Raw genomic sequence first — 14,925 nt, forward strand, 5'->3', positions numbered from 1 at the left:
TCGCGTCTCACCGCGATCTAATTCTGACTCCTCATCACCCTTTTTTTCAAAGCGCCCGCCCCCTTAGAGGTGGCGCGATTGGTAATGACACCGCTCTTCAGACCAGAGGTCGTGGGTTCGATTCCACCTTGGCCCACATGTTTTTTTTTTAACTACAAATTTATACACTATCACAGACCGGTAATTCATATTGATAATTTATTACAATTCTGCAAAGTTTAATGATTTTAGCAGCTTTTCTAATATGGACCTCAGATTCTGGTTAACAGTCTATGGCAGAAATACATACAAGTACACAGCCTGATGAAGCAGACAGAAGCAGTACCTCTGATTGGTTCCGCAGTTTCACCTCTTATCAGCACAAATCTCACCCTCTTCTGCTGTTTTCACCTCTTTTCTGCTAATTTGAGCTTCTGTTCCACAGTGCACTCAGCCTCTTCTGCTGTTTTCATTAGAATTTTAAGCTTTTCCACCTTTTTTCAGTTACGTGAGAACCAGTTTGGCTCAATGAGTAGCTGAAAAATATCAGCCTCTTCTGCTGTTTTAGCAGGATTTCAGAGTTCAGCTTTTTCACTTGTTTTAAGCACAAATTTCAGTTTCTTTACCTCATTTCACAACAAAGTTCTTCCTCTTCACCTCTTTTCTGCTAATTTGAGCTGCTGCTCCACAGTGCACATTTTCCCTCTCATCATATCTTTGCTTGTGACCAGAACTCATTTGGCTCAGAGGGTAGGGCATCTGTCGTGAGACCCGGTGGCAGAGGTTCGAATCCTACCTGTGACAGCTGCTACACATGTTCACTGCTTGCATGCGCTCTGCTTTCTTGACACTCTCCAGTGTGTCATTACACATACAGCCATCTTCAGCAAGCACTTCTGCTTCTACACTTCTTTTCAACTCGGCTTTTTGCTTCTTTACCTCTTTTCAGCAGAAATTATTCCTCTTCACCTCTTTTCTGCTAATTAGAGCTCCTGCTCCACAGTGCACTTAGCCTCTTCTGCTGTTTTCATTAGAATTTTAAGCTTTTCCACCTTTTTTCAGTTACGTGAGAACCAGTTTGGCTCAGTGAGTAGCTGAAAAATATCAGCCTCTACTACTGTTTTAGCAGGATTTCAGAGTTCAGCTTTTTCACTTGTTTTAAGCACAAATTTCAGTTTCTTTACCTCATTTCACAACAAAGTTCTTCCTCTTCACCTCTTTTCTGCTAATTTGAGCTTCTGCTCCACAGTGCACATTTTCTCTCTCATCATATATTTGCTTGAGACCAGAACTCATTTGGCTCAGAGGGTAGGGCAGCTGCCGTGAGACCCGGGGGCAGAGTTTCGAATCCTACCTGTGACAGTTGCTACACATGTTCCCTGCTTGCATGCGCTCTGCTTTCTTGACACTCTCCAGTGTGTCATTACACATACAGCCATCTTCAGCAAGCACTTCTACACCTCTTTTCAACTCATCTTTTTGCTTCTTTACCTCTTTTCAGCAGAACTTCTTCTGATTCACCTCTTTTCTGCTAAATGTTTAGCCTTTTCACCTCTTATTAGCACAATACTAAGCAGCTTCTGCTAATTTCACCAGAATTGTCAGTCTCTCCACCTCTTCTTTGTAAGAATCAGTTTGGTCCAGTAAGGTGAGACGCCGCCTATAGATCAGAAAGGCCAGGTTCGAATCTCGCTCAGGGCAATGTTTTTTGTTTTTTCAACTTTTTCTGCTTTTTTCAGCAGAAATCTTCAGCGTAAGGCATCCACACAGCATTTTCGCAGGAAATGCAATTTTTTCTAGTTATATTTTATTTTTCCGTACGTTTTTTGAAAGCCTACTCCTTCAAAACCGTTCAACTTAGAAAAACCATTCAAACACCATTAGATTCCTATTCTTTTGGACATGATTGCTTGTATTTTTCTCATTTTTAACATTTATATTTTTAATTTTATTCAACTTTATTCAACAAAAATTTCCCATGTATTTCAATGGGGAGACCCTTCAAATTCTCATTCAACTTACTCATTTTTAAACTCTTACTAGTTCAACATACGTTCACATAGAGCCACCATTCAAACTTTAAAACGAAGACAAGACATTCAACTATTCAACTTGTATTTATCGTTTCAATATCTATTATACTTTTTCTTCAGTTCCAGTTTAAGTTTCATGATGTTTTTTCACCCGTTTCAGAGTTTATAATGGGTGTGTATGGGACGGAATGTTGGGGCTAGAGTGAGGCAGCTCAACTGCTAGAGTGAGAGGAGCAAAAAAATTAATCTTAAAATCTTTTTTAAAACTGCTGCTGTGTCCGCAGCGTTTGCTCTACAGGTATGATTTTACCCTCAAAACGTAGCCATGGCTGTCCTCTTTCATCCAATGTGTTTACTATTGTCCTAGGTGTTATGGTTCTTTCATAAATGTCACCAATGCACAGCCTCCTCCCTCCAACTCTTCCATAGACTCTAATGTTAAAATGGCTCAGAAGGTTCGTTTGAAAATCAGAAGAGCATGGTGTCTTTCCACTGTCACCACGTCCATATAATAAGCTCCACAGGCATGAAAACTGAGAATTAGGTAGACTAGACATTGCTGTCGCTCACAGTGAAAGAATTTTGTCAATACGACTTTTACTTTTCATTTGGGAGCGATTTGTTTCGGCCTGACTTTTCTGTTCATTTTAAGCAGCAAAAGTGAGGTGCATGTCTGTGTGCGTGTGTATGGAGCCATTGGGTGCGGTCACTATAGCAACCAGGCTCACACCTGCCTGCTTAACGAGCTCTGCCTGCCACTGTACCAAGATTCATCTTAAGCACTTCTCTTTCAACTGCTGCTGTGTCCACAGTGTTACAGCCATCATTTTACCCTCAAATTGTCGCCATTATTGTTCTCTTTCCAACACCGTATCTTTCAAAGCTCAGGCATTTAAACTTTTTAAACTGTGTGGATCAAAGTGGAGGGATCACATTTGAGTCATTCAGTGATTCAAAGAATATGACCTTTTAATATTCTTTCAGATGTTTTCTGACTCTAAATGTTCTTTTCTCATTTCTTAGGTTTTTCTAATTTACATTTAAAACATTTTCAGCTTTTTTCCAACTTCTTCTTCTGTGTAACCTTCAGCTTTTAGCAGTTCAGCACTTTTGTTTTCAGGTTAAATTCGGTTTTTTTTTTATCTCATTCAAGATTTTTAACTTAAATTCAGTAATTAATTCATTTCAGTGCATACATTCAGATTCAAGCATTCACACTGCAGTTTCTTCAGAAAATGCACTTTCTAGTTATTATTATATTTTATTTTTCCGTACGTTTTTTCAAAGCCTACTCCTTCAAAACCGTTCAACTTAGAAAAACCATTCAAACATCGTTAGATTCCTATTATTTTGGACATGACTGCTTCTAATTTTCTCATTTTTCACATTTATATTTTTAATTTTATTCAACTTTATTCAACAAAAATTTCCCATGTATTTCAATGGGGAGACCCTTCAAATTCTCATTCAACTTACTCATTTTTAAACTCTTACTACTTCCACATACATTGACATAGAGCCACCATTCAAACTTTAAAACGAAGACAAGACATTCAACTATTCAACTTGTATTTATCTTTTCAATATCTATTATACTTTTTCTTCAGTTCCAGTTTAAGTTTCATGATGTTTTTTCAGCCGTTTCAGAGTTTATAATGGGTGTGTATGGGACGGAATGTTGGGGCTAGAGTGAGGCAGCTCAACTGCTAGAGTGAGAGGAGCAAAAAAATTAATCTTAAAATCTTTTTTAAAACTGCTGCTGTGTCCGCAGCGTTTGCTCTACAGGTATGATTTTACCCTCAAAACGTAGCCATGGCTGTCCTCTTTCATCCAATGTGTTTACTATTGTCCTAGGTGTTACGGTTCTCTCATAAATGTCACCAATGCACAGCCTCCTCCTTCCAACTCTTCCATAGACTCTAATGTTAAAATGGCTCAGAAGGTTCGTTTGAAAATCAGAAGAGCATGGTGTCTTTCCACTGTCACCACGTCCATATAATAAACTCCACAGACATGAAAACTGAGAATTAGGTAGACTAGACATTGCTGTCGCTCACGGTGAAAGAATTTCGTCAATACGACTTTTACTTTTCATTTGGGAGCGATTTGTTTCGGCCTGACTTTTCTGTTCATTTTAAGCAGCAAAAGTGAGGTGCATGTCTGTGTACGTGTGTATGGAGCCCTTGGGTGCAGTCACTATAGCAACCAGGCTCACACCTGCCTGCTTAACGAGCTCTCTCTCTCACTCTGCCAAGATTCATCTTAAACACTTCTCTTTCAACTGCTGCTGTGTCCACAGTGTTAAAGCCATCATTTTACCCTCAAAACGTCGCCATCGTTGTTCTTTTTCCAACATCTTGTCTTTCAAAGCTCAGAGATTTAAACTTTTTAAACTGTGTGGGTCCAAGTGGAGGGATCACATTTTAGTCATTCAGTGATTCAAAGAATATGACCTTTTAATATTCTTTCAGATGTTTTCTGACTCTAAATGTTCTTTTCTCATTTCTTAGGTTTTTCTAATTTACAATTAAAACATTTTCAGCTTTTTTCCAACTTCTTCTTCTGTGTAACCTTCAGCTTTTAGCAGTTCAGCACTGTTGTTTTCAGGTTAAATTCAGGTTGTTGTTTTTTTTATTTTTTATCTCATTCAAAATTTTTAACTCAAAATTCAGCAATTAATTCATTTCAGTGCATACATTCAGATTCAAGCATTCACACTGCAGTTTCTTCAGAAAATGCACTTTCTAGTTGTATTTTAACCATACATATCACATAACACTTAACACCTGGATTTGTAAAGAAATGCCTCTGATTTTGCCACCCCATCTGTTTCCCATGCCACTCTAAGCCTCGGGTACGCACAGAATGTTTTTGTTCGTTGTGTGGTTGAACTTAGCGCGGTTCAAAGCTTCGTTTCTATTGGTCACTTGGGTCGCTATTGCGCGGCGCAAGCATTAAAAAAGAATGGGTTTCGGGGCTCAGCGCTGCGCATGCCGCGTCCCACGTGAAAGGGCCTTAAGAAGAAATCTGAAGTAAGGAGGCGGTCCAAACCCAAACTTCGTAGCTTTGTTATCTAAAGACGTACCATCACCAGCGGGATGATTTTATATAACGAGACGCAGATGAAGATGCACGCTGGAAGGTGGATCTTTCTTTTCGCCCTGTGGGTCGTCTGTGTGTCTTCAAATGGTAAGTGCTTCTGTGAAAAGTGTAAAAAAAAAAAAAAAAAAAAAAAAAGGTCTAATCAGTAAACGTTTATGATCAAAACACGCTTTTTAAAGTTCTTTTGATTGACTAAATTCAGAAATCTGTTGATGAAAGTTACTCTTAATGTATTTACATCGTTAAACTATCAACTAACATTCATGAGACATTTCATAACGCATTAAATTCTCTACCATTTGATTAAAAAAAACTCAGAGCAGAACTCTCAGACCATAGCTTTCATTGAAATAAAGCACATAACATAAACTCAGTGAGAATTTTCCACCCGCTTCAGATGTTGTCACTGATAACATTCGAAGCGGATGAATTTCCAGGATTTTTGCAACCTGTTTATCTTGCGTCTTCCGCAGTTTTGCTTTCAAACATGTCTAAACGTGAATAGAATGTGAACAGACAAAATAAATAGAAACTTTTTTGTCCAATGTTGTGTGATCTTGTTTATTGTAGGAGGAAGTTTGCACTCTGAAGTATGAAGAAGCATTTAGAAAGCGAACTCCGAAATCTTACAGATTAGTCACGAAGCTTGAAGAAAATACAGGAGAAACTTTTATCACTGCTCATACCAAACTAATAATAATACAAATATTTTCTCTGCATTTTTAACTATATATCCGTACTATCTTTCAAGATTATTTTTTAATATTGAGCAATACAGAGAAATAAGATTTATATTTAATAGATTCACATCCTTTAATGCTTACTTGAAGAAATAAAGTCTGGAGATCTACTGTAAGGAGGAGAAATAGGTTCTTCTGCTTGCTCTTTATTCATTTGAATATGAAACGGGTAACCTGAACTTATTCTCATATTTAATTTTCCCTTTCAGATGAAGAATCATGTGAAGATTTAGGAGAATTTTGCAGCATGAGCAGACTGAGCATTTCACTTGGCTCATCTGTGTTCCTACCGTGCACTGCTCGGCCAGCCAGTTCCAACTGGGTGACATGGAGCCACATTCCCAAAGGGGAGGTGGTCAACCTGTCACCTTTAGGACATGTTAAGTACCAGGACCCCAGAAATGGCAGAGTTAAAACCTTTCCATTTCAGGGCTTGGAGGGAAACTACTCCATCAGAATTGATGATCTTGAGTTAACAGACCTTGGATGTTACTCCTGTATACAGGATAACATCCATCACCACTGTTTTCAAGTGGTGATGGTTGAAGTAGGTAAGTGGATTTTTATTTGTTTAAGTTAAGTTGAGCAGCACCCTGCAGTTTCTTCCTTTTTATGGTCACAAACCTCAGGCTCAACATACACAAAAAGACAAATGAATAAGCTAATGTTTCCTATTATTAATATGTTTTGGAATCACGTGCAGGTACAAGGAGGGACATGCAGATGATTTACATCTGTGTTAGTGTGGTTGCTCTCCTTCTGCTGTGTGTTGGCGGCTACACCTGCAAGAAATGCATAGGTGAGAACCTGACATGTCTGACATTCTCATTCAGTAGAGATGGTAAAAGAATCTGGGTGGTTGAATTGCTAAGTGGGTCAAAGTTACCTTACAACATTGATTATAAAGCAATATTGTAAGCTTCCTGGATATAATGATGTGACTGTCAATATTTTTATGTGTATTTTAAATAATCTGTGTGTCAGGCAGAAACATAATGATAATGATTTTTCTTGGGAAGTGTAAAATAAAATCTGTTCTTTGTTTGTGTACACTACAGGAACTAAAAGGTAATGGACCACAGAATTTTCCTCTTCGTCATGTTCATCTTCAGCAGAGGGGAAACAAACAAACAAAAACTTTAAAAAAATGTAAAAGAGGAGCAAAAAAGCCTAAAAAGAACTAGCAAAGAAATAATAATGAATAAATTCTACAAATAAATAAATTATTCACATCTAAAAAAAAAAATCATTGTTAATTCTGCCTTGTTACTTTTAGTTTTGTATATAATCCAACTTAATTTTTTGTGGTTGTTTTGTCCTTGAAAGTTTCTTGGTGAACTGTGTTTATGAAGAAAAATCAAAAAGAAATAATTGAATCAGTCTGTGTACCATCATTGTGCCTTACGTTCTGGTTGTATCATTATTATGTTCTCTGAACTGTTTTGTACTATCAAATAAATCAAAGAAGAAATTTCCATATATCACCTGTACTCACTAGTTAATGGGATACACAACAACAACAACAACAACACACCTCTTTTGTTACACAGCATTTTGAGATCCCACTCTACTTTCTAGTCTGTCACTTTGGACTGGCTTCAGGTTTTTCTTTATTCAAGGATTAAAATGGGGTTTTGGCAGGCAAACACAGTCCAAACATCAATGATAGAACCAATCAAAAGCTATTTTATTTTTTATTTTCTCTCTGTACGTGTTGTAAAAACTTTTTTTTTTAAAGTACTGCCTGAACTTACTTAGACATTTGGCAGCTGTTGTGTGAAGCTTAATAGAGCAAAGCATTCTGTTAAATGCATGAAACTGTTGGTTTTGTGGTTTTCTTCTGTGAAGCTTAAAGGGTTTACTAAAGCATTGCAGGTAGCAGCTTACATTGTTAGAGAAGCTGATGAAGATGCACGCTGCCGAGTGGAGTTTCGTTTTTGCCCTGTGTTTCATCTGTGTGTCTCCAAATAGTAAGTGCTTTTTTCAAGCCTTTAAAAAGTGTGAATACATGCTAATAAAAATTCATGTCACAAAAATCAGTTTTGCTAAAAAATGAAAAGGAAAAAAAATACTACAACACCAGCAACAACAAAAACATCAGCTTTTTAAAAAATATATATTGTACATTATTCTTTTGATTGCACATTTTTGGTTATATGTTTCACGAGCTTCATAGCATTGTCTAACATGTCTAACATATATTTAGAATTTGAATATATGTTGTCAAAATTCCTGAAGACAAACAAAATCCGTTCAAATTGTAGTTCAAAGCAATAGCAAAAAAGAGAACCGCATCTGCTTTGTCTGGTTTTTAATCTGATCTTCACCTTCATCTTGTATTCCCAGTTGATATAATTTCAAAATTGTCTAAACTTTATAGGAAGAATAAATATGTAGCGAGACCAGCATTTACAATTAGTCTGAAATTAAACTTAAAGTCATTTGTGTAAATAAGTGATTAAAAATTCTTTATTCGGTGCAACGGCTGTCTTTATTCGTGTGAGCTCTGAGGTGTGCAGAAATTATTAGAAAATATTTTAAACTGTATACATATTTCAACATTTTTCCTCAATAAAAAAAATTAACGAACAAAAAATGCATTTTTTTTAATATAGTATCACAGGGCTTTTTTTTGTTGTTATGTAGGCAGGTCATATAAATGACCTAAATCAGCTTTATCATTGAAACATTTTATTTTAGCTCACCTGTTGAATTCTTTTCAGTCATAATAATTAAATTACATTTTAAAAATGTACTCTTTTAAAGTTTATTTGAAAACATAAGAGTTGTGAATACCTGCTGTGGGGATGAAAAAGAGGATCTAGTCATGGCTTTTTGGTCATTTTAATATGAAATGACCAAAACTTGACTGTATTTCATTTTTCTCTTTAAGATGAAAAATGTTGTGGGGATACAGAAGACTTCTGTGAGAAGCTCAGTTTGAGCGTTTCACTTGGCTCGTCTGTGCTCCTACTGTGTCATCTTCAACCAACTGGCTCCAATTGGGTGACATGGAGCCACGCAACCACAGGGCAGGCAGAGATGGTCCAGTTTTCATCTGAAGGGCATGTTAAGTTCCTGGATCCCAGAAATGGCCGAGTCAAAGTCTTTCCAAACCAGCATTCAGACGGGAACTACTCCATCAGAATTGATGAGCTTGAAATATCAGACCTAGGATGTTACCGCTGTGGGCGGCACTTTCTACACGTGCAATTGCCAGAAACAGGCCTAAGTAAGTTGGTGTCTGTTTGTTTTTTGTTTTTGTTTTTAACTTTATTCAACATGAAGCAACAGCCGGGGCCTGTTGAAGACATTTTATTAAACCACAATTCATCATGCAGGTTCAAGCAAAGGCTTCCAGCCACTGATTTCTATTGTTACTTGTGTGGTTGCTCTCCTTCTGCTGTGTGTTGGCGGCTACACCTGCAAGAAATGCATAGGTGAGAACCTGACATGTCTGACATTCTCATTCATGGTAAAAGAATCTGGGTGGTTGAATTGCAAAGTGGGTCAAAGTTACCTACAACGTTGATTATAAAGCAACATTGTAAGCTTCCTGTATATAATGATGTGACTGTCAATATTTTTATGTGTATTTTAAATAATCTGTGTGACTCAGGCAGAAACATAATGATAATGATTTTGTTTGGGAAGTGTAAAATAAACTCTGTTCTTTGACTGTGTACAGGAACAAAACAGTAAAGTGCCACGGAATTTCACTCATGTTCTTCAGCAGAGGGGGGGAAACAAACAAAAACTTAAAAAAATGTAAAAGAGGAGCAAAAAAGCCTAAAAAGAACTAGCAAAGAAATAATAATGAATAAATTCTACAAATAAATAAATTATTCACATCTAAAAATAAAAAAATCATTGTTAATTCTGCTCTGTTACTTTTTAGTTTTGTAAATAATCCAACTTAATTTAATTTTTTGTGGTTGTTTTGTCCTTGAAAGTTTCTTGGTGAACTGTGTTTATGAAGAAAAATCAAAAATAAATAATTGAATCAGTCTGTGTACCATCATTGTGCCTTACGTTCTGGTTGTATCATTATTATGTTCTCTGAACTGTTTTGTACTATCAAATAAATCAAAGAAGAAATTTGCAGGATGATGATCAATGAAGTTGCAACATCTATTAAACTTTAATCATATTTGTATATAGCCTACAGTGTAGCTTTGACACCCTCGAGCTCAGGAGGAAAGTGAATGAGGACACGCTGTTGAACAAAACATGCATCAGAATTATTTCCATATATCACCTGTACTCGCTGGTTAACAGGATACACAACAACAACAACACACCTCTTTTGTTACACAGCATTTTGAGATCCCACTCTACTTTCTAGTCTGTCACTTTGGACTGGCTTCAGGTTTTTCTTTATTCAAGGATTAAAATGGGGTTTTGGCAGGCAAACACAGTCCAAACATCAATGATAGAACCAATCAAAAGCTATTTTATTTTTTATTTTCTCTCTGTACGTGTTGTAAAAACTTTTTTTTTAAAAGTACTGCCTGAACTTACTTAGACATTTGGCAGCTGTTGTGTGAAGCTTAATAGAGCAAAGCATTCTGTTAAATGCATGAAACTGTTGGTTTTGTGGTTTTCTTCTGTGAAGCTTAAAGGGTTTACTAAAGCATTGCAGGTAGCAGCTTACATTGTTAGAGAAGCTGATGAAGATGCACGCTGCCGAGTGGAGTTTCGTTTTTGCCCTGTGTTTCATCTGTGTGTCTCCAAATAGTAAGTGCTTTTGTCAAAGAAAAAAGTGTGAATACATGCTAATAAACATTCATGTCACAAAAATCAGTTTTGCTCAAAAATGAAAGGAAAAAACATACTACTACAACAACAACAACATTACCTTTTTAACTATATATTGCACATTATTCTTTTGATTGCATATTTTTGGTTATATTTTTCACGAGCTTCATAGCATTGTCTAACATGTCTAACATATATTTAGAATTTAAGTAAAGAAAGATATATGCAAGTTATACATACACATGCATACGTACATACATACACACATACATCATATATGTGTGTGTGTATATATATATATACACACGCACATATATATACGCATATATTTCCACATACATGCTTACACATAAATGCCATGTGAGGAGCAGGTGCAGTATGATCAGTGAGATTGCACATTGAGTGTGTGTGTGTGGGGGGGGGGGGCTACTATAAGTACGCTTATAATAAATACAGTTTAAAGATTATAGTTCATAAATAAAGTGTAATGTCCATGAGTGTTGGCAGTGCAGTTATCCTCCAATCAGGGTGGAGGTGGTGCATGTTTGACAGCCTGCGAGTAGAAGCTTCTGTTGAGTCTGTTCGTTTGTTTGTTCATTTATTTCGATCATTTAAACAATATACAGGTACATTTAGCAAATAAAACAAGAGAGAAAAAAATACTATACAGAATAATATTAATATATTTCAATATTGCTTCTGATTCAGTTACATGTCGAAAGGAAGTGGGAAGAAGTACACACATATATAATCTGACCTCTTTGCCATAAGTTATCAGTCAATATTTAGTCAGCTTCCTTACTGATATAATCTGTAATAAAAATACCGAACAGATTTTTGTTATAATATATACTATAATATCACATCATGAAATTTTCTAGATAGAGACATTTACTTAATTTCAACATTTTCTCTTTCTTTATAGGTTCAAGAAGATCATATCTTTTTAACTCTCTTTGAACTGTTTCAACATTGCTTCGATTCCATATTCAAATTGTTCCAGTTTCACTCCATGCACAGAAACACAAAAGCTTTTTCTTGTAGTACGTACCTTCCCTATTTTGAAATTACAAAAACCCCTTACATTATAACTTCTTTAAAAAAAAAACATACTCTGAATATTACCTGGCAGTTCCTTTTTTTTTTCTTTTTTTTTTTTCTTTTTTGCTTTGAATAGAATTTGTGCTGTTTGGAATTTCACTAGATCAGCAAATTTCAATACTTCAGACTGCAAAAATAGTGAGTTTGTATGATCCCTATAACCTGCACTGTGGATGATTCAAACTGCTGTTTTTTGAAGAGTAAAAAGTCTCAAAGGTGTCTTTGACCTGATGGACCTGAAGCCTTTGCCTGAGAGAAGGGGGGGGAAAGTGAGTGTCCAGGGTGCAAGGGGTCCTTGATGATGATACTGGCTTTCCACTGAAGTCTGCCAAATGTCTCTGAGGGGGGTTAGTGAAGTGCTAATTGCTCGCTCTGCTGCCCTCACCACCTGCTGCAGTTTCATCTTGTCTTCTACAGTGCAGCGGTTGAACCAGAGTGTGCAGCAGTAGGTCAGAAGGCTCTCGATGGTGGAGCGGTAGAGGTTTACTAGCAGTCTCTGGGGTAATTGGGCCTGACAAAACTTCCTCAGAAAGTACAGCCTTTATTGTGCTTTCCCTACCTAGTGGGAAATGTTTGTGGACCAGGTAAGGTTGGCCGAGATGTGGACTCCGAGAAACTTAAAGCTTTCTACCTCCTCACCATTAATGTAGAGGCTAGAGTGCTCAGATCGCCTTGTTCTCCTGAAGTCGATTACCATTTCCTTGGTCTTGACTGTTGTTGTCACACTATTGCTTCAGATGCTGAACCTCCGCTCTGTAGGTTGAATCATCGTTGTTGTCGATCAGTCCTATGATGGTGGTGTCATCAGCAAACGTCGTTATGTTTATAAAAGAAATAGAAAACAAATCAGCGTAAATTTGCACAGGCATACAGGGAGTGCAGAATTATTAGGCAAGTTGTATTTTTGAGGAATAATTTTATTATTGAACAACAACCATGTTCTCAATGAACCCAAAAAACTCATTAATATCAAAGCTGAATGTTTTTGGAAGTAGTTTTTAGTTTGTTTTTAGTTTTAGCTATTTTAGGGGGATATCTGTGTGTGCAGGTGACTATTACTGTGCATAATTATTAGGCAACTTAACAAAAAACAAATATATACCCATTTCAATTATTTATTTTTACCAGTGAAACCAATATAACATCTCCACATTCACAAATATACATTTCTGACATTCAAAAACAAAACAAAAACAAATCAGCGACCAATATAGCCACCTTTCTTTGCAAGGACACTCAAAAGCCTGCCATCCATGGATTCTGTCAGTGTTTTGATCTGTTCACCATCAGCATTGCGTGCAGCAGCAACCACAGCCTCCCAGACACTGTTCAGAGAGGTGTACTGTTTTCCCTCCTTGTAAATCTCACATTTGATGATGGACCACAGGTTCTCAATGGGGTTCAGATCAGGTGAACAAGGTGGCCATGTCATTAGTTTTTCTTCTTTTATACCCTTTCTTGTCAGCCACGCTGTGGAGTACTTGGACGCGTGTGATGGAGCATTGTCCTGCATGAAAATCATGTTTTTCTTGAAGGATGCAGACTTCTTCCTGTACCACTGCTTGAAGAAGGTGTCTTCCAGAAACTGGCAGTAGGACTGGGAGTTGAGCTTGACTCCATCCTCAACCCGAAAAGGCCCCACAAGCTCATCTTTGATGATACCAGCCCAAACCAGTACTCCACCTCCACCTTGCTGGCGTCTGAGTCGGACTGGAGCTCTCTGCCCTTTACCAATCCAGCCACGGGCCCATCCATCTGGCCCATCAAGACTCACTCTCATTTCATCAGTCCATAAAACCTTAGAAAAATCAGTCTTGAGATATTTCTTGGCCCAGTCTTGACGTTTCAGCTTGTGTGTCTTGTTCAGTGGTGGTCGTCTTTCAGCCTTTCTTACCTTGGCCGTGTCTCTGAGTATTGCACACCTTGTGCTTTTGGGCACTCCAGTGATGTTGCAGCTCTGAAATATGGCCAAACTGGTGGCAAGTGGCATCTTGGCAGCTGCACGCTTGACTTTTCTCAGTTCATGGGCAGTTATTTGGCGCCTTGGTTTTTCCACACGCTTCTTGCGACCCTGTTGACTATTTTGAATGAAACGCTTGATTGTTCGATGATCACGCTTCAGAAGCTTTGCAATTTTGAGACTGCTGCATCCCTCTGCAAGATATCTCACTATTTTTGACTTTTCTGAGCCTGTCAAGTCCTTCTTTTGACCCATTTTGCCAAAGGAAAGGACGTTGCCTAATAATTATGCACACCTGATATAGGGTGTTGATGTCATTAGACCACACCCCTTCTCATTACAGAGATGCACATCACCTAATATGCTTAATTGGTAGTAGGCTTTGGAGCCTATACAGCTTGGAGTAAGACAACATGCATGAAGAGGATGATGTGGACAAAATACTCATTTGCCTAATAATTCTGCACTCCCTGTATGTCTTCCTGTTTCCCTGTATAATTATAAAGTAAAGGTGAACAGCATTTAATGTCATTTTTTTCTATACATGTGTAACAAGTAACATCTAGTACTCTTCACCTCTGGAATGAGATATAGTTGCTTTCACACCTAACTGTGGTTTATGCATAGCTCTAACTCTTTAATATTATATTGAGACCCAACTTTCTTGCACAGTGTGTGTGTGTGTGTGTGTGTGTGTGTGTGTGTGTGTGTGTGTGTGTGTGTGTGTGTGTGTGTGTTAAGAAATATATTCTAAAACACTTCTTCAGTAAAGACTCAGAGAAGAGAAACACACAGAACTTCTTGCTAGCAAGGGCAGCCTCCAGACTGAGAGACTCGCACTGAGAAACTGCCCCGGTCTTTATTTATACTTCAGTGAGCGTTTGTTCCTTAAATTGGAATGTGGAGGTGTGTGTGTGTGTGTGTGTGTGTGTGTGTGTGTGTGTGTGTGTGTGTGTGTGTGTGTGTGTGTGTGTGTGTGCGTGTGTGTGTGGCCCCATAAACGACTTCCCTTAACCTGCTGGTCTGGAAAATCCAACAGTTCATCTATATGTAAAGAAGCACTTAAACTAAAACTGACATAGCTACGTTAATCCTACCGTAAAACAATAAGACAAGGTACGACCTCTGCCATGCTCCTAGGATGTGGGGGTGAACACGCTAGAATGTTACAGACCTCCTAGGATGAGACATTCTTTCAATATGCCACCAACTATATACTTCTACACACAAATAATTACATGCAGCATTCTAC

At 37.6% G+C, this 14,925-nt stretch overlaps 1 protein-coding gene across 1 annotated transcript; it reads left to right on the forward strand.

The window, feature by feature from the left end:
* The first annotated feature begins 5,110 nt into the window (after positions 1–5,110).
* On the forward strand, positions 5,111–9,556 carry LOC147314402 (uncharacterized). Its single transcript, XM_086260384.1, has 6 exons — positions 5,111–5,201; positions 6,064–6,405; positions 6,558–6,653; positions 8,748–9,086; positions 9,196–9,294; positions 9,543–9,556. Exons 1-6 carry the CDS (start codon positions 5,111–5,113, stop codon positions 9,554–9,556), a joined length of 981 nt encoding a protein of 326 aa, XP_086116510.1.
* Positions 9,557–14,925: the final 5,369 nt, after the last annotated feature.

Source organism: Aulonocara sp. 'chitande type north' Nkhata Bay, linkage group LG14 (genome assembly GCF_057382095.1).
Source record: "Aulonocara sp. 'chitande type north' Nkhata Bay isolate Kocher_YH1m ecotype deep benthic linkage group LG14, A_spYH_male_GT1.1, whole genome shotgun sequence".
Classification (NCBI taxonomy): domain Eukaryota; kingdom Metazoa; phylum Chordata; class Actinopteri; order Cichliformes; family Cichlidae; genus Aulonocara; species Aulonocara sp. 'chitande type north' Nkhata Bay.